This window comes from Balaenoptera physalus (genome assembly GCF_965194825.1).
Source record: "Balaenoptera physalus genome assembly, chromosome: 1".
Lineage (NCBI taxonomy): Eukaryota > Metazoa > Chordata > Mammalia > Artiodactyla > Balaenopteridae > Balaenoptera > Balaenoptera physalus.
Genome location: NC_138882.1, coordinates 170,677,999 through 170,697,896, shown reverse-complemented (window position 1 = coordinate 170,697,896; position 19,898 = coordinate 170,677,999). Strand labels below are relative to the sequence as shown.

General features: G+C 52.6%; 2 protein-coding genes and 1 long non-coding RNA gene across 4 annotated transcripts in view; 1 reads left to right on the top strand and 2 right to left on the bottom strand.

Annotated features, from left to right (window-relative positions):
* The window catches only part of HDAC1 (histone deacetylase 1), a 42,466-nt gene extending 32,021 nt beyond the window's left edge, over nt 1–10,445 (top strand). The window contains exons 4-14 of one of the 2 annotated variants that reach the window (XM_082411525.1): nt 2,449–2,523; nt 4,161–4,299; nt 4,760–4,901; nt 6,004–6,096; nt 7,298–7,406; nt 7,488–7,628; nt 8,217–8,325; nt 8,419–8,549; nt 8,806–8,958; nt 9,500–9,548; nt 9,827–10,445. In XM_082411525.1, the coding sequence (XP_082267651.1) occupies nt 2,449–2,523; nt 4,161–4,299; nt 4,760–4,901; nt 6,004–6,096; nt 7,298–7,406; nt 7,488–7,628; nt 8,217–8,325; nt 8,419–8,549; nt 8,806–8,958; nt 9,500–9,548; nt 9,827–9,854 (1,169 nt within the window). In that variant the 3' untranslated portion in view covers nt 9,855–10,445. The remainder of the gene's footprint in view (nt 1–2,448; nt 2,524–4,160; nt 4,300–4,759; nt 4,902–6,003; nt 6,097–7,297; nt 7,407–7,487; nt 7,629–8,216; nt 8,326–8,418; nt 8,550–8,805; nt 8,959–9,499; nt 9,549–9,826) is intronic. The other variant, XM_082411526.1, reaches the window with a different exon arrangement.
* LOC309637447 overlaps nt 1–19,898 on the bottom strand; it is a 188,285-nt gene that overhangs the window by 25,795 nt on the left and 142,592 nt on the right. The gene's annotated exons all lie outside the window — the stretch shown is intronic.
* On the bottom strand, nt 10,639–13,029 carry MARCKSL1 (MARCKS like 1). The gene is made up of 2 exons (XM_082411960.1): nt 12,727–13,029; nt 10,639–11,906 (listed from the first exon to the last, which is right to left on the bottom strand). The coding sequence occupies exons 1-2, from the start codon at nt 12,811–12,813 to the stop codon at nt 11,397–11,399; spliced, it is 597 nt and encodes a 198-aa protein (XP_082268086.1). The 5' UTR covers nt 12,814–13,029; the 3' UTR covers nt 10,639–11,396.

The window sequence follows — 19,898 nt, the reverse complement described above, 5'->3', positions numbered from 1 at the left end:
AAATAAGTCAGGTTTCCTTGCTCTTGGCTAGAATGTAATTTAAATGCTTTGTGGTCACTTTGAGAATTTGAGAATCTTAATCAGAAGTTCTGACATAATTTTTAATAATTAAAAATGGGAACATAAATAAATGCAATTTTTATTTTTGGCAGATAGTCTATCAAAACATGAGGCTTATGGTAGAAACATGATAAAAGGGACTTGTGCTGGTAAAATTTGGAGGCATTCTTGTCCATTTTGTAGATGTATAAACTGAAACCCAGGGAGGTGAAATGACTTTCCCAGGGTCACACAGCAAGATAGTGGTAGAATGGAGAATGGAACTCTGGTTTCCTGATTCTGGACTATTTTAAAATATGTTGCACATAAAATATTTCAGACACACAAACAAAAAATATAAAAAATAATGCAATGATCATCCATGTCCCTACAACCAGCCTAAGAAAGAAAACATTGGCAGTACAGTTGAAGCCCCCCGGGCACCTCTTTTTGATCACATGCCCTTTCTCTTCTACTCCCCTCTCCACCCCATTCCCACCACCACCAAGGTGTAAGCACTATCCTGAAGTCAGTGTTTAATCCCATGTGTCTCTTTCTGCAGTATGCTTTTTAGTGCCTTCTTGACCTACGTCTGCCTCCCCATCTCTCACCCAGTATTGCTCCCCGTCAATCTAAAGCCAGCCTAAGAATGAGAGAAGTATTTATAGTGGGAAGAGGGAAAACCCATAGAAAAGTCCTCCCTAGTCTCACAGATTAGTCCCAAGTGAGGGTCTGCTCTCCCATTTTACGCCTTTTCCATCTGTAATCACACAGCTCCCTTGAGCTGGGAATAATGGACCGGCCATTTGAGCCACATGTTGGTTTGGGGCCTGAAGGAATATATTTTTTCTCATTTCTAAAATACCAATTTCTTGTCATGGGAGCTCCACATCTCAAATAGGAGTATAAGCAAAGCTTGGAAACCCAGACAGCCCAAACCCACTGAAGGAGGAAGCAGCCAGAGAGGGAAATCAATTGCCGATGGATAAATAAATAGCCTGGCTTCAGGGACCAAAGTTCTTATTGACACAGCCTCCCAGTGTTTACCTGGGAAGTGGGAGAGAGAACCACCTAGTGCCTACCCCCATACGCACGCCACCCTTCCTCGGAGCACTGTGCTTGGCAGGGCACCAGATCAGAGCACCCTCCAAGTTTAGGGCAGTGCCAGAGGTGGTAACTCTTGTGGTTATTGCAAACCTTGAGCTTCAGCTGTGTCTCAAGAGGTCCCCACAGTCTAAGCTGGGCTCTCCTACCCTCCTCATCCTAGGGCTCCTCCTCCTTGCTCTACTTTGGGAACCCCTGTTGATAATAGTGCATGCAATGGGAAGGCTGGGACAAGAGAACAAGGATTTAGCCCCACCCCTGCCTCTAACTTCTGTGTATCATTGATGTCTCAGCAGTTTCCTTTTCTGTGAGAGCAGACTTGGAGCCATACGGTTCCTCTGTAGCTCTGAGTCTACAGCCTTCAGGTGTGCTTCCCTTCCTGTCTTTTTCATTTTATTTGCATTATTGTTCGCATGTGTTCCCACATTACGTGTTAGTTTGTACTTTTACCCCTTAGGCCTGAAATAACTTTCCTCCAGTTGTCACTTGGTATAGTAGAAAGAGCACTGGACTGTGGGAGTCAAGACACCTGGACTCTGGTTCTACCACTGCCTGGTTATATAACCTTGGGCGAGTCACTTAACTTCTCCACATCCGTTTGTTCCTCTGCGCAGTGGGGTTGATATTTGTCTCGTCCAGCTTTTATGGGGTTGTTAGGAGGATCAAATGAGACTGTGTATGTGAAATTACTGGGGAAGAGGCCAGAGTATATTTTCGTAGGCTTTTAGGACAGGCAGACCAATCCTTGAATACCGCCTGCCATTTACTGACAGTTCACCTCTTTGAGCCTGTTTCCCCATTTATAAAATAGGACCAAATCCTACCTCAGGTGTGTGAGGATAAACGACACCAGGTACTTAAAGCACTGAGCATAGTGTCCGGCACGTTGTTAAGCATCCAGTGGATGACAGTATAGGTCTCTGTTCTTCACTTCCTTGTTGGCCAGCTGGAGTGAGGTCCAGGAACAAACCCAGGCTGGAATAAGAGCCTATATTTTTCTCCCTCAGGAATGAACCAACATTTTCCAAGTACTTACTTGCTAAATGCTTCCCCATATAAGATTTCTATCAATCTTCTCAACAATTGGGTAAGGTGGATGTCATTATTGCTAGTTACAGATAATGAACCAAAGCTCAAGAAAGTTAAATGACTGGACCCAGTCACACAGCCAGTAAGTAGTAGAGCCTGGACAAGAACCCAAGCCTTCTGAATCCAAATTCTGCATTTTTTTCCATCAGCTCATAAATATGTAAACAAAAACTAAAGGAAATTTTGGAAACTAATCTTTTCCTATGTTTTTTCAAGTTAACGTTGGTGAGGACTGTCCGGTATTTGATGGCCTCTTTGAGTTCTGTCAGCTATCTACTGGTGGCTCTGTGGGTAAGGAATATACATCCCTCCTTAAAGGCTGTGCTGGGTTGTACTAGTGAGGTCTGTCTTTTAGGCCACTGTCCCAGTGAGGCTGACCTGTGACCATGTAAAATGGTCCTGTGAGTTTTTACCTTAGGTCTTGGAAATGTCCTTCTGGTTTAGTCCCAGCCCAGGTTCAATCTGACATGGTACAGACAGGTGTCCTTGGCTGTCCTCTCCTACCAAGACATCCTATATACAGGAACTCTCTGCAGACCTCATGGGCTTGTTGAGATGCTGTACATAAAAGTAACTTGTGAACTGTACAGTGCTATAAAAATGGGAAGTGTCATCATCTGTGTCTTACAAAAGAGCATGGTAATTACCTTTAGAGGTCAGAAATACTCCCCACACATCTCCCACTTCCATTAGTAATGTCTAGATTACCTCCAGGATCACTCTACGCTTTCTTTTTTTTCTTTTAAAATATAGGAAGTTTTTTTGTTTTTTTTTTAAATTAATTAATTAATTTTGGCTGCACTGGGTCTTAGTTGCAGCGTGTGGGATCTTTAGTTACGACGTGCATGCGAGATCTAGTTCCCCAACAGGTGATCGAACCTGGGCCCCCTGCATTGGGAGAGTGGAGTCTTACCCACTGGACCACCAGGGAAGTCCCACTCTACCCTTTCTTAACAAATGTTTATTTTTCTATGATCATTGTTTTTTCTTCTCCCCCCTCGCTACCACCTCCTAATATAATCTCAGAAAACAGAGAAGTGCACAGGGAAAAAAATTGACTACAATCACACTGTCAACAGATAACCATCGTTACCATTTTGGTGTTTGTACATCCATGCTTTTTTCTGTGTGCATATATTTGGACATAACATATATACATCTATATTTTACAAAAAACGTGTCATATATATGTATAGTTTTGTGCCTACATTTTTTACTCAGTAAATCTTTTTATTTATTTAATTTTTAAATTTATTTATTTTTGGCCACTCCATGCGGCTTGAGGGATCTTAGTTCCCCGACCAGGGATTGAACCCCGGCCCCCGGCAGTGGAAGCGTGGAGTCCTAACCACTGAACCGCCAGGGAATTCCCTCTATGTTTTTATTGCTGTTAAAGTTATATTGCCACAAAGGCACTTGCACACATAGTGTGTATTTCTCTCTCACTTCTTCTTGGACCTATTTGTACTTTAAGCCTCTACTACATTTGATATCTTCAAAATATTTTGACCATGAACCACATTTAGAAGTATTTACACTTGCAATCCAGGTTATGCATGCACGTGCACAACACCCTCTCTCACTCTGAAGCCAGTTTCACAAAACAGTGGTTACCTTTACTGTTATTCCGATGTTTTTATTCTAGTCTGTCTCATTTAAAAATATATATACTAATCATAACCCACTAAACCAATTTTAAGGCCTACTAGTGAGTTACCACCTTCAGTTCAGAAAACAGTTTTTTTAGAGTAGCCAATATCATGTTTATTCCTGTTGGAATAGGGTAGGGGGAGAGGACTGGCTTGTGAATTGTACAATACAGCTGTTGAATAGGCAGGTCCTACCTCTCACTGGGTTCCCTTGGCTTCTTGGGGGAAAGGGAGAGAGTGGCTTGATAACAGGCTTGTGTTCTTTCTTCCCACGTCCAGCAAGTGCCGTGAAACTTAATAAGCAGCAGACGGACATCGCTGTGAATTGGGCTGGGGGCCTACACCATGCAAAGAAGTCCGAGGCATCTGGCTTCTGTTACGTCAATGATATCGTCTTGGCCATCCTGGAACTGCTAAAGTATGCCTTCCTGGCCTTGTCTCTTGGAGGAGCACCTTAGGCCAGGTTCCCATTTCCCTCTCCCCCGGGCTTGCCTCCCTAGTTTGCTTTTCCTAGCAGTGTGCTGGCTAGGATGTGTTCGGTGAGTGTCTCTGGCCATCTTCTCCTTGACGGGGTCTTGATTTGATCTGAGCCCACGGCAAGATCAGGGGCAGGCGCTGCTCAGATCCTGCCTCCAGAGTGTCCCTGTGTGGCTGGAGTTGACCCTGGCTGTAGAGTAGGAAGATCGGACTTGATCGGCTTGGTCAGGCCTCTGGAGACACCCTGCCGCTCTTCCACCTTCCTTCAGCCAGTTTCCACGTCTCTGGTGCTTAGAGATACCTGAGGGAGGCAGCCAGCCCGGTAAGCTGGGACCTGGCGCCCTTGGCGCGTCCCACTCCCAAAGAGCCCCCAGAACCCCCTGACCCCCTTCTGATCCTAGGTATCACCAGAGGGTGCTGTATATTGACATTGATATTCACCACGGCGATGGCGTGGAAGAGGCCTTCTATACCACAGACCGAGTCATGACTGTGTCCTTTCATAAATATGGAGAGTACTTCCCAGGAACTGGGGACCTACGGGTGAGAACTCCCTTCAGGGGCCAACCAGCTCACCCTCAGCTGCCAGCTCTTAACTCTCCTATCTCATGTCACCAAAAACCACTTCCTGCGTCTTCTGCCATTCAGAATACCACACCCCAGCCTGGGGCACCTGCCATGGTCTCTTTCCCTCTCTTATTCTGGAGGAAGGGAATGATGGTACATAAAGGGTTGGAAGGGATGGGGGTCTCCTGACTATTGCACTTCCCTCCTGGCCACAGCTGAGTTGCATTACACTATTCACCTGTCCCAGACAGCTTGAATTTTAGGCTAGAAACATCAGGTTCTCTCTCATGGGCTAGGAATAGGGACCTTTATGGACCATCTCAAGGGTCCTTAATATTTTTAGGTTACCCTCCCCTTTGACCATCTGACTGAAAGCTACGTAGTCTCTCCCCATAAGTACATGAAATTTTACATTTGATATCAAATAGTTAATAGACACCTCCTCCTACTGAAGCCCATCCATGGACCTCAGGATAAGAATCCCTGGAAGCTGATTCATTAAACTGTTCTGCTTGTGAGAGCATGAATACAATGAAACCAGCCATTTTGCCATGCCAGTGGCCTTGGGTGAAAAAGTGGCACTAATTCAGTTGTTTGCTATGGCAAGCATTATAATAACTGAGCCTTTACAATTTTGAAGAATTCTTCTTCCATTTCTGCTTTCCTTCCACACCTCCCTAGAGAGGAGAGTGGTGGGTAGAGGAGTGAGCAGTAAGGCGCTCTGGAAAGGAAAGGGTTGTTGTGGGGTGGGTGTTATTTCTATGGTCCAGCCCCCAGCCACCTTTAACCCAGTCCAGAGGGAGAGGTCTCATGCTGTGTAGTAGGATATTCAGTCTCTGGTCCCATAAATGATTCTCAGCCTGGGTGCAGACTCAGTGGTGTGTCCAGAGACGTGAGTGAGACTTGTTCCACTAGTGAGGGAAATGGTGCTAACCTGCTCTGTCCCTGGCCCACCTCATGGGCCCAGCTTATCTCTCTTAGAACCACTGCTTCTTTCCTTAGCCTTCCAGCCCTCATCCTTGAACTTCCTCCTAGCTTCATCATCTTTCAGTTTTACTTTAATGTGCTTCTTGATTAGGATATTGGGGCTGGCAAAGGCAAGTATTATGCTGTTAACTACCCGCTCCGAGATGGGATTGATGACGAGTCCTATGAGGCCATTTTCAAGCCGGTAAGTGGCTTAGGCTTATCCACCACTGGGCTATAAACAGGATTGATCTAAGGGAGGGGTAGCAAAGCACCTCCAGTGTACTTCGGGAATTCTCCCCACTGAGAGGCTGGCTGGAAATGAGATGTGTTTGAACCCTGGATTGCATGCTGTATGGCCAGTTAGGGGAACAAAATTCATCCAGATATTTACTGATGCCTTCTGTGGGTCAGGCCTTCTGCTGGATACAAGAATAGCTAAGACATGATCCATGCCCTTGAAGACCTCACAGTCTGTGGTGTGGGAGGCAAGCACGTCCCCAACAGCATGTGGTCAGTGCTGTTTTTGAGGGATGAACAGAGGAGCGAGAGAGAAACTGCTGCCTGGGCTGGGGAAAGGGTAGTCAGAGATGATTTCACAGAGGTGGTGACATTTGAGCTGGACTTTGAGAAATGAGGAGTTACCCATGTGAAGGAGGTGGGGGCTGGAGGGGAGGGTTGGCATTCAGCAGAGGGAACAGCACCAGCAGAAGCATAGAGGTGCCAATACGTAGTATGTAGGCCAGTATGATGTGGGGGAGGAATGTTGAAGGATGTGGTAGGAAATGTTTGTCGGGGTCAGTATTTCAAAGGGAGCCTTGAATGCCATGCTGAGGAGTTAAATGTTCACCTGTAAGCAATAAGGAACCATTACTAGAGTAGTAACCTAGTTAGGTTAGGTTAGGTAGTCGTTTAGCAAACACCAGGTGCCTACTATGTACCTTGTAGTAAGGGTGACAGAAAAGCCTAAGTTATGGTCTCTGTCCTCAGTTACATTAGAATCTAGTTGTGAGAATGAGATAAACAAAAGTGAAGCGCCTCCTCACAGTATAAGGCTCAAAGTCTGTAGGACCAAATGCATAGAGCAGATGCAGCTAAGGGTCAGAAGGGCTTCTTGGAGCAGCAAAAGAAGGGAAAGATCTAGGGAATTGATAAGGAGGCTGTTTTAGGCTCCTTATTAGAGCTAGAAGGCTCTTGGAGATCCTCTCAAATTGGAAAACTGAACAAATTGGGGAAATGAGAAGCCCAGGCTGGTACTCCCTTTTCTCTACCGCTCAGCCTGAGGGAGAGTGGAAAGGTAGGAGTGAGTGATAAGGAACCGAAGAAAGTGCTGCACCTACACTTTTCAGCCTGAACCTCAAATAGCTTTTCTTGAGGTTGGTAGTGACCAGGTTGTGTCCTTTCAGGTCATGTCCAAAGTAATGGAGATGTTCCAGCCCAGTGCAGTCGTCTTACAGTGTGGCTCTGACTCCTTGTCTGGCGATCGGTTAGGTTGCTTCAATTTGACCATCAAAGGTGAGACCAGGTAGCATAGAGACCCGGGGGCAGGGTCCTGCTGGGTGCTCCTGTAACTTGGCACACCTTCTCCCACCAAAGGGCACGCCAAGTGTGTGGAATTTGTGAAGAGCTTCAACCTGCCTATGCTGATGCTGGGAGGAGGTGGCTACACCATTCGTAATGTCGCCCGGTGCTGGACATACGAAACAGCTGTGGCCCTGGACACGGAGATCCCTAATGGTAATAGCTGCAGGGCCAGATTGGGCTGGGCAGCGCGGGAGCTCACGTGTCCTTGAGTTCACAGCCCCTTTCCCATTGGCTCTACAACCTCTCCTCTTCAGACTCTGATTCTCCTGCTGTCCTCTTGTGGTTTTCAGACCACAGCTGTCAGTTTTTTCTGAGTCCTTTAGTTGACCCTGTCCCCTGTCCCTCAGCTGCTAGTCTGGACAAAATTATCAGTGCTTATCTATAGCTTTGGAATTCATACTCTGTAGGGTAACTGGGGTAGTAAGTGAGGGAGTGCTCGCAATGAATATTGCCTAAATTTTTCTAAACCAGGGGCTTCAGCCTGGTTCAGCCTGCTCCATACACACACACACACACACACACACGCGTGTGCATGCACACAAACACACCACTGGTGTGGACACTGGAGAATGGCTTTAAAAAAAATTGAAATCCTATAGGTACCCAAGCCTCACCCTATCTTGGAGGCATGCTTCTCTGTTTGATAGCTGGGCTCACAGGTCCACATAAACCTACAAATGCTTTTCTCAGGGTCCCATGGTGGCCAGGTCTCTTAACTCTCTCACCTTCCGCCCCAATTAGAGCTTCCATACAACGACTACTTCGAATACTTTGGACCAGATTTCAAACTTCACATCAGTCCTTCCAATATGACTAACCAGAACACTAATGAGTACCTGGAAAAGATCAAGTGAGTATATCCTCCCCCACACCCCACTTGAACATTCCAGGCTCTGGTTGGTCCCTGACCAGAGCCCAGCCACCTCTCTACCATTGGCCATAGACAGCGACTGTTTGAGAACCTGAGAATGCTGCCCCACGCACCTGGGGTCCAAATGCAGGCCATTCCTGAGGATGCCATTCCAGAGGAGAGTGGCGATGAGGATGAAGAAGACCCTGACAAGCGCATTTCAAGTAAGACCCAGACCCAGGGGCCTCTACCTTCCCACTCTGCAGGCAGTTCTGACTTCCCTCCACTGTTCCTGGCTCCACATTCTCCCCAAGCTGCCCACCTGTTGAGAAACCCAAGTACCTGTGCCTGTAGGGATAATTTATAGAGAGTCCAGGTCCCCTTCCCTTGGTGTCTTTTGGGGGAACATGCAAGAAAGCGCTGGGCAGACCCTGAGATAAAGAATCTGCTCTCCCACCCATATTTTCCATTACCTCCCAGTCTGTTCCTCGGACAAACGAATTGCCTGTGAGGAAGAGTTCTCCGACTCTGACGAGGAGGGAGAAGGCGGTCGCAAGAACTCTTCCAACTTCAAAAAAGCCAAGAGAGTCAAAACAGAAGATGAGAAAGAGAAAGACCCAGAAGAGAAGAAAGGTGGGTTTGGGTTGGGCCAGGACTTGGATCTTGAGCCCCAGGCCCCGGAGGAGGAATTTATGTAGGGCACTGGGAGGAGGGAGCTGACTCAGGCCCTGCCAGCTCCTTAGGGCTCTTCCTTAGCTACTTGGGCCTTTCACTGGTTCCCAGAAGTGGCAGGGCCCACAAAAGAATGAAACTCAATTCGTCATCTTCACTGGCTGATTGAGCCCTGCCAGGCTCCAGAGCCAGGGACATGCCTGGGCTCCCCGTGGTCAGGAGCGTGGCTCTCACATACCACCCAAGCCCTTTTCTCAGTGCTTCACCCCAGTTTCCCAGGGGGCTGCCTCCACCCACCGGGTTCAGGCTCTAGCAGGCTGGGAAACCGGTCCAACCTGTTTGTCCTCTGCAGGGCTCGCTGGGAGGGCCTGGAATGGGCTTTTCTCTCTTTTGTATGTCCAGTGAGCTGTAGTGTTGGGGAAGGGGTTTCAGAGTAAGTGGAGATCCCATGGGTCTTTCCAGAGGGGCTGCCCTTGGCCATCCCTGCACTCTTATGTTCTAGAAGCCACAGAAGAGGAGAAAACCAAGGAGGAGAAGCAAGAAGCCAAAGGGTGAGGAAGGAGCTGTCTGTCATCTCCCTGGCATTGGAGCACCAGCCCCTTTGTCCCACCACGCTGAGAAGGAAGGCGCAGGGACAGCTGGTCCAGCTTACAAAGGCCTCTTTCAGGGACCAGTCTGTCTGTCTCTGCAGTTCTAGGCAGAGCTAGGAAGCCCCAGCCTTTAGCAGTCACCTGGGCAGCCGGGGTCCTGTGGAAGTCATTGTACCCACACTTTTGCCTCAAAGCCTCTAGGGTGGGTTATCTCATGCCAATCTCTGCTCTCTCCACAGGGTCAAGGAGGAGGTCAAGTTGGCCTGAACAGACCTCTCCAGTTCTGGCTGCTTGCCAAGTTGCCCACCTTTATCCCACAACCCCTCAGATTTTATATTTTCTATTTCTCTGTGTATTTATATAAAAATATATTAAATATAAATATCCCCAGGGACTAGACAGGAACCAGGGCCCTGAGCTCAGGGCACACGTGTTAGGTGAGCTTTTCTAGTAGCTGCCTCGCCACCCATCCCTCCCAAACTCTTAATTTTGAACCATAACGGATGCCAGACCTGGGTGGAAGGGATACACTTAAAGCAGCCATAGGACAAAATCTTGAAGTGCCTGCTTAGTAGCTTTGAAAAGGTGCCCTTATTGAGCATTTTAGAAGGGGTGGCTGGGTCTTCAGGGACTTCCCTGTTGTTCTCAGGCTCTTGTCATCAGCCATTTTTAGATTGATTCTGTTCTCATACCTTCCCACTGGCCCCCAGTGAGCCAAGAAACTCACACTGCCTGCCCCCTCTGTCCTCCCCCCAATTCTGCAGATGAAGATTGGTAGTCTAGTTTCCTTTTTGAGATACTATTTTCGTTTTTGTGAGAATCTTTGTAATAAAATGGTACATTTCTACACCCTCCTGAGCTTGTCTCCTAGTAGTATCCCTGGGTTCATTTCGACTCCACTTCTCTGCCCTTCTGGTGTCCATGAGGATCTGGGCAACCCCTCAAAAACAAAAGAACCCCACAAACTTACCTGTCTCAATCCCCCCTCAAGGTCTGAGGTAGACCAATCTTCTCACCCTACCCCAGAAGACCACTCATTAAAAAGCACCACTAAAGGGACAACATTTATTCCTTTTCCAAATGTTACAGTAAAACCAGGTGGAAGAGAATGGTTTTAGCAGTTAGAAAAAAAAAAAAAAATTACAAATCGGGGGTTTGGCCATTAAAAGTTATTTACAACAATGGGAGGGGAAAAAAAAAAAAGACAACAAGAAGTTGTTTCACATTACATACCTCCCCCCCACCCCAAAGCTTAATACTTGCTTACCAAGTCAAAAAAGAGACACAGTTGATTCACAAGCTGGAGGTTCGAACTTGAGTAAGACATTTAGAAAAACCTAGACAGGGGCAGTGTCCTCCCCAGCCCAGGGGCCACTAGGCCCAGCACAGGAGACTACAAACAACGGGAAGGTGGACACTCAGGGCGTGGGAGTAGGCACCCCCACCTCTGGCTCAGGGATTTGGGGAGTAAACAAAGCCTACTTGGAAAAGAATTGGGGAAGAAAACCAGCAATTGCCTTCTGGACAGGTGGGGACAGGGAAGGAGGCAGGGACAGGAGCAGGAGCATTTCACATCACTAACCTAACTTGGGAAACTGCAAGGGACCATCTTCGACTGGCCTTAAGAGGAAGACCAGATGGATGATGGGAGAATCCACAGGAGGGAGAGGAGAGGGAACGTGGCTAGGGGGCAACAGCCCCTTCCTTTCTGGGCACAGGAAGGCAGCCAGGGCACCAGGTCCAGGCAGTGACCTCACAAGGACAGCACAGTTTTTGCAGCTTAGAGATCACCCACCTGCCCCCACCCAGCTACTCATTCTGCTCGCTCGCTGGTGTAGGGCCACTCTCCGGCCCCGAGGGAGTGGATGGCTCTGCGGCCTGGGGCCCTGCCTCTTCTGTGTCTCCTCCCTTGGAGGCAGCGCTAGCCTCTGCCCCTTTGGCCTGGGGCTCCTGGCTCTCAGGGGTGGCGGCAGCCTTCCCTTCCAGGGCAGTGCCTTCCTCGCTGCAGGCACCGATCTCCCCCTGCTCCTGCTCTTCCTCTGTGGGTGAGGAGGCAGACGAATCACCCCCTCCCTCCTTCCGATTTCTCTTGAAGGACAGGCCACTCAATTTGAAAGGCTTCTTGAAAGAGAATTTCTTCTTCTTCTTGGGGGTCTCCTTGGGGGGGACCTCCCCCTTGGCCTCAGCGCCCTGGCTAGGGGGTGCCGGCTCGATGGCATCGCCAGTGGCCCCGGCTGCCTCCTCTGTTCCGTTCACGGGGGTCGACTCCCCTTCACCTTTGGGGGATAAGTCTCCATTGCTTTTCACGTGGCCGTTCTCCTGCAGGGCAGAGGAGACAGCAATGAGGGCCGGGGCTCTTACTCCCCTCCCCCAGCCCGCCTCTGACCTCTTCCACGCAACGGGGTCCCGACTCATTCCGCCGCACCCCCAGAGCCTGGTTGTAGCCTCACCCCACAGCCGGCATCCCGTCAAACCTCTCCCTCCTGCCCCGCACAGGCGCGCAGGGGCCGCGGCCGGCAGGAGGCGCTGGGGTCCCGGGGCCCCCACCCACTTCCCCGGGGGCGCGCTCTCTATTCCACGCAGGGCCGCCCGCGGCCGCGTATCCCGGGCTGGCGGGCGAGCCGTGCAGCCGATATTGGGCGGGAAGCCGCCCCGGGGCGCTGTTCCCCGCACCTGGACGGCCTATTTTCCCAGCCTCCTGCTTTGTGTAAACGGCCCCCACCCACCTCAGGCTCTCCCCACCTCGCGGCTCCTCCCTAAAAAAAAGCCGTGGGCTATCGAGGTCGAGTCTGCGGGGGGAGTGCCCTCCCCTCCGGCCCCCGCCCCGCGGCCCCCGGGCGCCCCCTTGGCGCGGCCCAGCAGCGCCTTTGTTCCCCGCGCGGCACTCCGGGCGGCCGGGGGGCAGCGCCGGGGGCCGGGGCCGCGAACAAAGAAGGCGGCGGGGCCCGGCCGGCGCCCCCTCCCGCCCCTCCCCTCGCTTCGCCCGCGGGGGCTGCGGCGCCGAGAACAAAGGGACCGGGCGGGGGAGGGGGCGCCGCGTGTCCCGGGCCGGACAAAGCGCGCGGCCCCGGCCCGAGGCCCTAGAGGGGGCGAGGTACGAGAGGAGGGGGCCGAGTCGGGCCGTGCCGAGCGCACCCACCTGTCCGTTGACCTTAGCGGGGGAAGCGCCTGCTGCCTCCTCGGCGGTCACGTCGCCCCGGGGAGCCTTGGAGCTCTGGCTGCCCATGGTGGGGGTTCTGCTGGGGGGCGCCCGGAGCCGCCCCGGGCTCGCGCCGCAGGGGATAGTTCGGTCGGGTGGGCCTGGCCGCCGGAGGGGTGGGGCTCGCGCCTGAGGGGGAGGGGTGTCGGGGGGAAACCGAGCTGCACCCCCGCTCCGCGCCCAACCCGCTAGCTGCACCCGCCGCCTCTCCGCTCCGCGCCAGAATGCCGCCCGCCGCCCGCCGAGCCGCCTATATATATGCGCCCGGAGCTCGGGGCGGGGCCGGACATTTAAATGAGCGCCCAATCGAGGGGCGGAGGCGGGCTCAAGTCGTGGGCCCCACTCGAGCGGTGGGCGACGCTGGCGGTCTGGTCCCCCCAACACACACGGCTCCCGGGGGCAGGTGGGGTCCAGGGTGGGAAGGAGAGCGGCGGGTCCCTGAGGCGAGCCCAGAGGCGAGCTGGGTGGAGGGAGGCTCCTAGAGGAAAGAGGACAGAGCAGTCATCCCCTCCTCTCACCGCTCACCTCTCAGGTGGACACCCCAGCTCCTGGAGTGGCCCCCATCGCCTTGGTCCCGCATTGGCAGCCCCTGTCAGTCTCCCCCTAGAACTCTTCGAAGGGCTCACATGCCCAGACTCGTCAGCCGGCTGGTCCCGAGTTATGCTCCAGAGAATGTGGTCATGGAAGTCGCAGGGCCCTAGCTGGGTTTTGTGCCCCCTCAGGCCGGGAGACCGGTCCGAGGTCCCGCCCACGTGCCTGCCTGTCCCGGCCAGCTTGGGAGGTCTGACCCACCGCAGGGTCACTCTGGTCAGACTGGTGAGGTTGTCCCTCATGCCTCCTCTCAGTCTCTTGGTGGCCCGTCACACTAAGCCCCCACAGATAAGCTCACCTTTGGTCCCTCCTGCTCTCAGCCTGGACCATGACAAAGTCCCATCTGGGGTGGTGCCGTGATCTTGAGGGGCATCTCCATCCCCATTTGAAAGCCGAGGAGCCTGAGGCTCAGAGACCTGGACATAACCTGTCTGACTTCGGTGCTCTCCCTTCACATCTGCTCCCCTACATCAGGGTTCCCCGAAGCCAGCAGAGGAGGCCCGCGGGTTGCGGGGGGCGCTCAACAAACCTTAAAACACTCCAGTTCCTGAGGAGGAGGAGCCTTGGATGGCCCCTTCAGGACAGCCCCCAAGCTGCCCAGTCCAGCCATCAGCCCCACCTGAGTAGGGGAGCCCGGGGACAGGGGCAGGGTGGAGGAGGCTGGGGACTCTCCAGCTGGAGTCTCCTGCCACTCCCCCTAGTCCGGGCCAGGGGGAATCCCAGCGTCCTGGCTGGCCCCGGTTGTGTGTCTGGCTGCCTGCCCTCGGCCCCCAGGAGGAAGGGGATGGGGGCTGGAGGAAGCAAAGTGTTGCAAAAGCAAGGCTGTGTCCTGGACAGCTCAGCACGTCCCTCCCTTGCCCCCTCCCTCCTACAAGTATGGCCTCCTGGGAGGCCTGAGGCTGTGAGGTGTGGAGACACCCCAGGGCCTGAGAAATCAGGAACTCCCACAGATCTGACAACAGAAGGGCGGGGAGAGCTGAGGTGGCTTCTACACGCCAACTCATTCCTGTAGCCTCCATCCCCACCCCCACTCTGAGACTACAGAATACTCTCGGCTTCATTAGCACCCCCCATTTTACAAACTAGGACACTGAGGTTCAGAAAGGGAAAGTGACATGTCCAAGGGCACATAGCAGATACCAGTAGCTGAGGGTAAGAAAGAGTTTGGAGAGACCTGCAAAAAGGGGCTGGGGGCTGTAAGGAAAGTCCTGGAAGGAGTCTCTGTTGAGATCTGGGGCTGCCTGGTCAGCGTGGGAGGCGAGAAGAGCTAGCTTTGGGGAGAGGAAGGGGCACTATGCCCCACTGCAACTCACTGACAGGACGGTGACTTCTCTACCCACCGCCACTAGGGATGGACGTTGTGACCCGCGTCTCTGTCTCGGCCACAATAGGGAGCCCACAATGCTGCCAGGCGCAGCCTGCACCGGCTGGCAGGGCTCAGATGGAGGGTGTGTGAGTCCTGGAGGAGTTGGAGTCCGAGGTTAGGAGCAGATGCTAAGGCTCCCGATTTCCAGGCGCTGCCCCGTGGGGATGCGAGGCAAATCGCCGGGATGATTCCAGGAGGACAGAGAAGCATCAGGGCTAAAGGACCCCGAGTACCCAGAGCCCCAGAGGGAGGCTGGTCCACAGGGGAGCCCAAGCGTCCCCCACCAGACATCGAAGGAGGCTGGGGAGGGGGCACCTGGGAGCTGAATCCCTCAGCAAATCCAGGTCCCAGCCGAATCCGGCTTCTGGAAGAGGGAAGAGGCTTAGGATGCTGCGGGTGTGAGTGGGGGTGGTATAGCAGACCCCACGGCCTCCTCCATCCACACTCGGCTCCTTCTTCCCCAGCTGCTGCCCGCCCAGACAATGCGCCCATTGTTCTGTATCTCCAGGGGCCTGTGTGCAACTGTGTGCGTCTGTTTTTCTCTGTGTGTGACTGTGTATTGCTCGGTATCTGTCTGTGTGTGAGAGACTTTGTGACTCTGTGTATGTGTGTGTGTGTGACCAGGTGTGTACTTTTGTAGTTGTGTGAGTCTGCATTTTTGTTTGGCGATGTGTATTTAGGGTGAGAGAGAGAGACTTGGTGACTCTCGATGACTTTCTGAGTCTTTCTGGGTATGTGCCTGTCCGTCCTTGAGGTTGTGTTGGTGACTGTGTCTGGCTGTGATCGGGTGTGTAACTATGAGTTATGTGCATAAGAGAGTGGCTACTTGGTGTTTGTGTGAGTGGCTGTGTGTGCCTCAGCCAGGCAGGTCGTGATGCTCAGGACCTTTGAGATGTGAGCTTTTGCCAGGGCAGAGTAGCAGGGGAAGGAGGAGTGGGCAAGACAGGGGGACTCTAGGATGGATGGGGGAAGCTGCAGAGTCTAGACTGTTTCGCACATCCCCCATCTGTCCCAGTTCTCCAGTGAAGGCTCAGACGCTGGTCCTGGCCTGAGATGCTCCTAGTCCCCATGGACAGAAGGGAATGGGACCCTGGGAGAACACTGGGTGGGGCTGAAGGAGGGCAGAAGAGAGCACCGCCTCATCGAGAAGGCTGTGGGGACACTTTGAGGCCTCTGAGGAGGGCCCTGTGGTGGTGATCAGGTTAGACGCGAGGTGAGGGGTGAGGGCAGTATCTTGTCAGAAATGGAGGATGGGACTTCCTAGGGGAGGGACCAGCATATGCCAAGGCCTGGAGAGGGGAGGAGACACCAGGGGATGGCCAGGTCCCAGTGGAGGCCTCAGGAACGGTGACTTGGCACAGCACAGTTCCCAGCCCCAGGGTCCCCAGCTCCTTCCCAGGAGCATCAGCTGGACTCGGAGACCTTAGTTCTGGCCCCAGGTCTGCCTCCTGCTTTAACCGTAAGCCAGTCCTCTCTCCTCTTGGGCCTCAGTTTATTCATCTGCACAGTGACAGCTTGGCCTCTGTGATTCATACTCATGGAGACTGGAGTTCCTCCTTCTGCTCCTGCATGGCAGAGTGTCAGCTGTGAGTCACGCAGGGCCCCTGCCCTCAGGGCTTTCCTGGCAATGCCTTCCGAGGAAAAGAAAGAGCCAGAGCAGGGTCAGATGAGGGGCCTGTCGGGGGGCGCTGGGGATGGAGGAAGGGCTCCGAGGGCACAAAGGGGAACAGCAAATGGTTTGTATGGGGTGGGGATGAAGGTAGAGGCCTTGTCTGGAGCAAGATTTAAGGGACAGGATCCTAGGATTTGGGGACTGGCTGGCACCGGGATGGGGGTGGGGATATGGGAGTGATGATGTTGTAGCCCACATTTCTGTTTTGGGTGACACCTGCCAAAATGGATTCATGACTGAGATAGGGCATCAGAGGAAAAACAAACTTGGGAGGGAGTTGCTGAATCTAGCCTTGCTGAGTTGGAGGTGCCCAGGGAATATTTGCGGGGGACATCCAGGAGGAAGTCTGAAGTCTATATGCTTCAGCACATAGACATGTGATCATGTTTCCTGAGCCAAAGGCCAGGGCCCAAAGGCTAGGGTCTGGCTGGTGACCTTAAAGGGATAACAGATAGAAGTTTTTCAGTCAGAACTGACCCCAGGAAATCTGGATCTCTGGTTGCTGCTAGTAAGAGGGTGACTGGAGCCAAGCAGTGCATGAGGTCACCCAGGAAGTCCCCGGGCGGTGGGAGCTCTGCCACTGGTGGGGCCAGCAGCAAGAGAGGGCCCCAGGAAGGGAGCCAGCAGGGAGGAGGAGGAAAAACCCTAGAGGACAGAATCATGAGATCCTTGACCACACGGGAGAGTTTTTAAAAGGTAGGAATGGGGACTTCCCTGGTGGCACAGTGGTTAAGAATCCGCCTGCCAATGCAGGGGACAGTGGTTCGAGCCCTGGTCTGGGAAGATCCTACATGCCGTGGAGCAACTGAGCCCATGCACCACAACTACTGAGCCCGCGTGCCGCAACTACTGATCCCGAGCGCCTAGGGCCTGTGCTCCGCAGCAAGAGAAGCCACCGCAATGAGAAGCCCGTGCACCACAACAAAGAGTAGCCCCGGCTCGCTGCAACTAGAGAAAGCCGGTACGCAGCAATGAGGACCCAATGCAGCCAAAAATAAATAAATAAAATAAATAAATTAATTAATTTTTTTTAAAAAAAGGTAGGAATGACCAACGGTGATAATAATCATAGCTGCCAGCATTGATTACATGCCTATTGTACGCCAAGCCCTGTGCCAACTGCTTTCCATACGTTACCTCGTGACCCGGTGAGATGTGTGGCATCATTGTTCCCCCTTACAGAGGAGGACACTGAAGCCCAGGGAGGCGGAGTGTTTATGTGAGCAGAAGAGGAGGAGGTCAGGACTCAGAGGAGCGTGGCCATGCTGGGTTCAGCTGGAGGCCTCCACACAGGGTCCTGATGCTTCCAATTTGGGAGAAGCAGTTAGGGATGTTGGCAGGGAGAGGCAAGGCAGCTGCAGGGCTGGGATCCCTGGGACTTGACTCCCCAGCACCCTGGGCACGCTGGGTTCTGGCTTGTTTGTCAGCAGGACCCAGGTGTGCAGCCTTCCTGCCAATCCTGGGCCTTGAAACTGGGTCTGGATACTGGGGCACCTCAGGGGCCCTTCACTGGGACCCACCATCCAACCAGTCACCACATCACAGAGACAAGGGATTCTGGAAATTCCCTTTCAGGATTTTAGGCCACTCAAAGCTTTCATTTCTCCCTTTCCCTCCCTCTTCCCCTGGTCTCTGTGTGTGTGTGTGTGTGTGTGTGTGTGTGTGTGTGTGTGTGTGTTGGGGGTGGCTGTGCAAACTGGACAGGACCCAGCCACTATCTGATAGAGCTGTATCTATGGGGCTCAATTTCTCCAATAGCTAAAGGTGTGTAATCCCAGCTTGCCTGCCTATCTCCCCCAGGCTCAGTGAGGTCACCAGAAATTCAACCCAGTTATTCTGGGCTGCCCTCAGCCTCTCCCTTCCTCCCTCCCTCCCCTTTCCCTAACTTTCAGTTTCTTTTCAAATCCTGGGTGCCTTTGGGGGAAGAGGTGGCCAAACCAGTGGAATGTGGACTGCTAACAACTTTCCAACCAAAACCCCCCATTTAGGGGAAGTCCCTTTAAAAGGAAAACTGAAACTCTCTCCTAGTCCAGTTCCCAGTCCCATCCTTTCCTCTCCACGCTGCTCAGACCTTTACCCATCATCTCTCCCATTCAGCTTCGTCCCCCAAATGATCTGGATCCAGACTACAGCTACCTTCCAGCTTGGTGACTCTGGACAAGTCCCTTCCCCTTGCTGAGCCTCGCAACGCCCACTCTGTAAAACAAGGACACCAGGTGCCACTTCGAGTTGTGGCAAAGGGTTCAGTGAGGTACTGCTGTGCAGAGGCAACTGTAGTCGTGAAGAGCTGGCTCCGTCATATCCCAGCGGTGTGGCTTTAGGCCCTATCTGAGCCTCAGTCTCCTCATCTGTAAAATAGGAATGATGATCATACCTACTGCTCAGGGTTATTGTGAGACAAATGACCTAGTACCATGACGTAAAGCCCTGAGAACCAAGCACTTGAGGCGCAGAGCACATGGGAACATTCGACAATGTTCCCAAGTGCGATTACGTGAAATGCTGGGCAAGGGCCATTCCCTTCCCTTCTCTTCCCTTCCTGCCCTAGGGAGAGGAGGTAGGTGTCTAGGACCACCCTGGGATAACCTTGCGCCCCTTCCATCAGCTTTCTTCTGGGGCAGGTGGTGGAGGACTACCTGCATTCTAAGGATGCTGAAGTGTTCAGAAGGGAAATTTATTTGGCTCAGTCAATTCCTTAAATGGTAAAGGAATCTGCCTCTCCCCAGAACCCTGAGGATTTTCTTTCTTTCCTCTCACACCCTAGAAGTATCCCCCGGGGACCTCCTTTTGGTGACTTTTCCCAGAGAAGACATACTCTGGACGCCCCCTCCAACGCACACGTCATCTGTCTGTCTCCTCCCAGCCTCTCACATTCTCCTTCCCTCCCATCTGTCTGCACAGGGAGGCCTTACATCCCAGGGACTGGCCCTCAATGCTCCATGTTGTGGCTCAGAGAGATCGGGCTCCCAGCCTCACTTCCTTCCTCTTGCTCCTTGGCCCACTGATCTTTAACTCTCCTGACTTTTTAGTTCCTCAGAGCTGAGCCTCTCCCACCCCAGGGCCTTTGAACAGGCTGTTCCCTCCACCTACAGTGTCTCTCTCCACTTCTCTACTTGCTGAATTTCTACTCTTCTCTTAAACCACTCCTGAGGACTTTCCAGATTCCCCAGGAGGAAGGGATGGCTCTCCCACCACCCGCTCCACACCTTTGGGCTTACGGTTCCCACCACTCGGTTTCCCAAACCAGGAACCTGGGCTGCATCACCAGGCCACCCCCGTCAGCTCATCATCCCCTGTCTCCACCTCCATAACTGGCCCTTCTCACCTGGACCTGGGCCATTTCATCAGCTTTCTCACCTGTCTTTGTGCACAAGTCTAGCCCCTCTAGCTGTCTTCTGCCTCAGGGTCGCTTTCAGTAGAGGGTGCTCAATAAATATCTGTTGACTGATGGAGTAAATGAGTGAAGGAATGAACGAAAGAGTG

Excerpts from the sequence above, each read along its gene's own strand:
- MARCKSL1 (XM_082411960.1), bottom strand. The coding sequence starts at position 12,813 with ATGGGCAGCCAGAGCTCCAAGGCTCCCCGGGGCGACGTGACCGCCGAG. Across the intron at positions 11,907-12,726 it reads CCGCTAAGGTCAACGGACAG|GAGAACGGCCACGTGAAAAG; the intron begins GTGGGTGCGCTC and ends TCTGCCCTGCAG.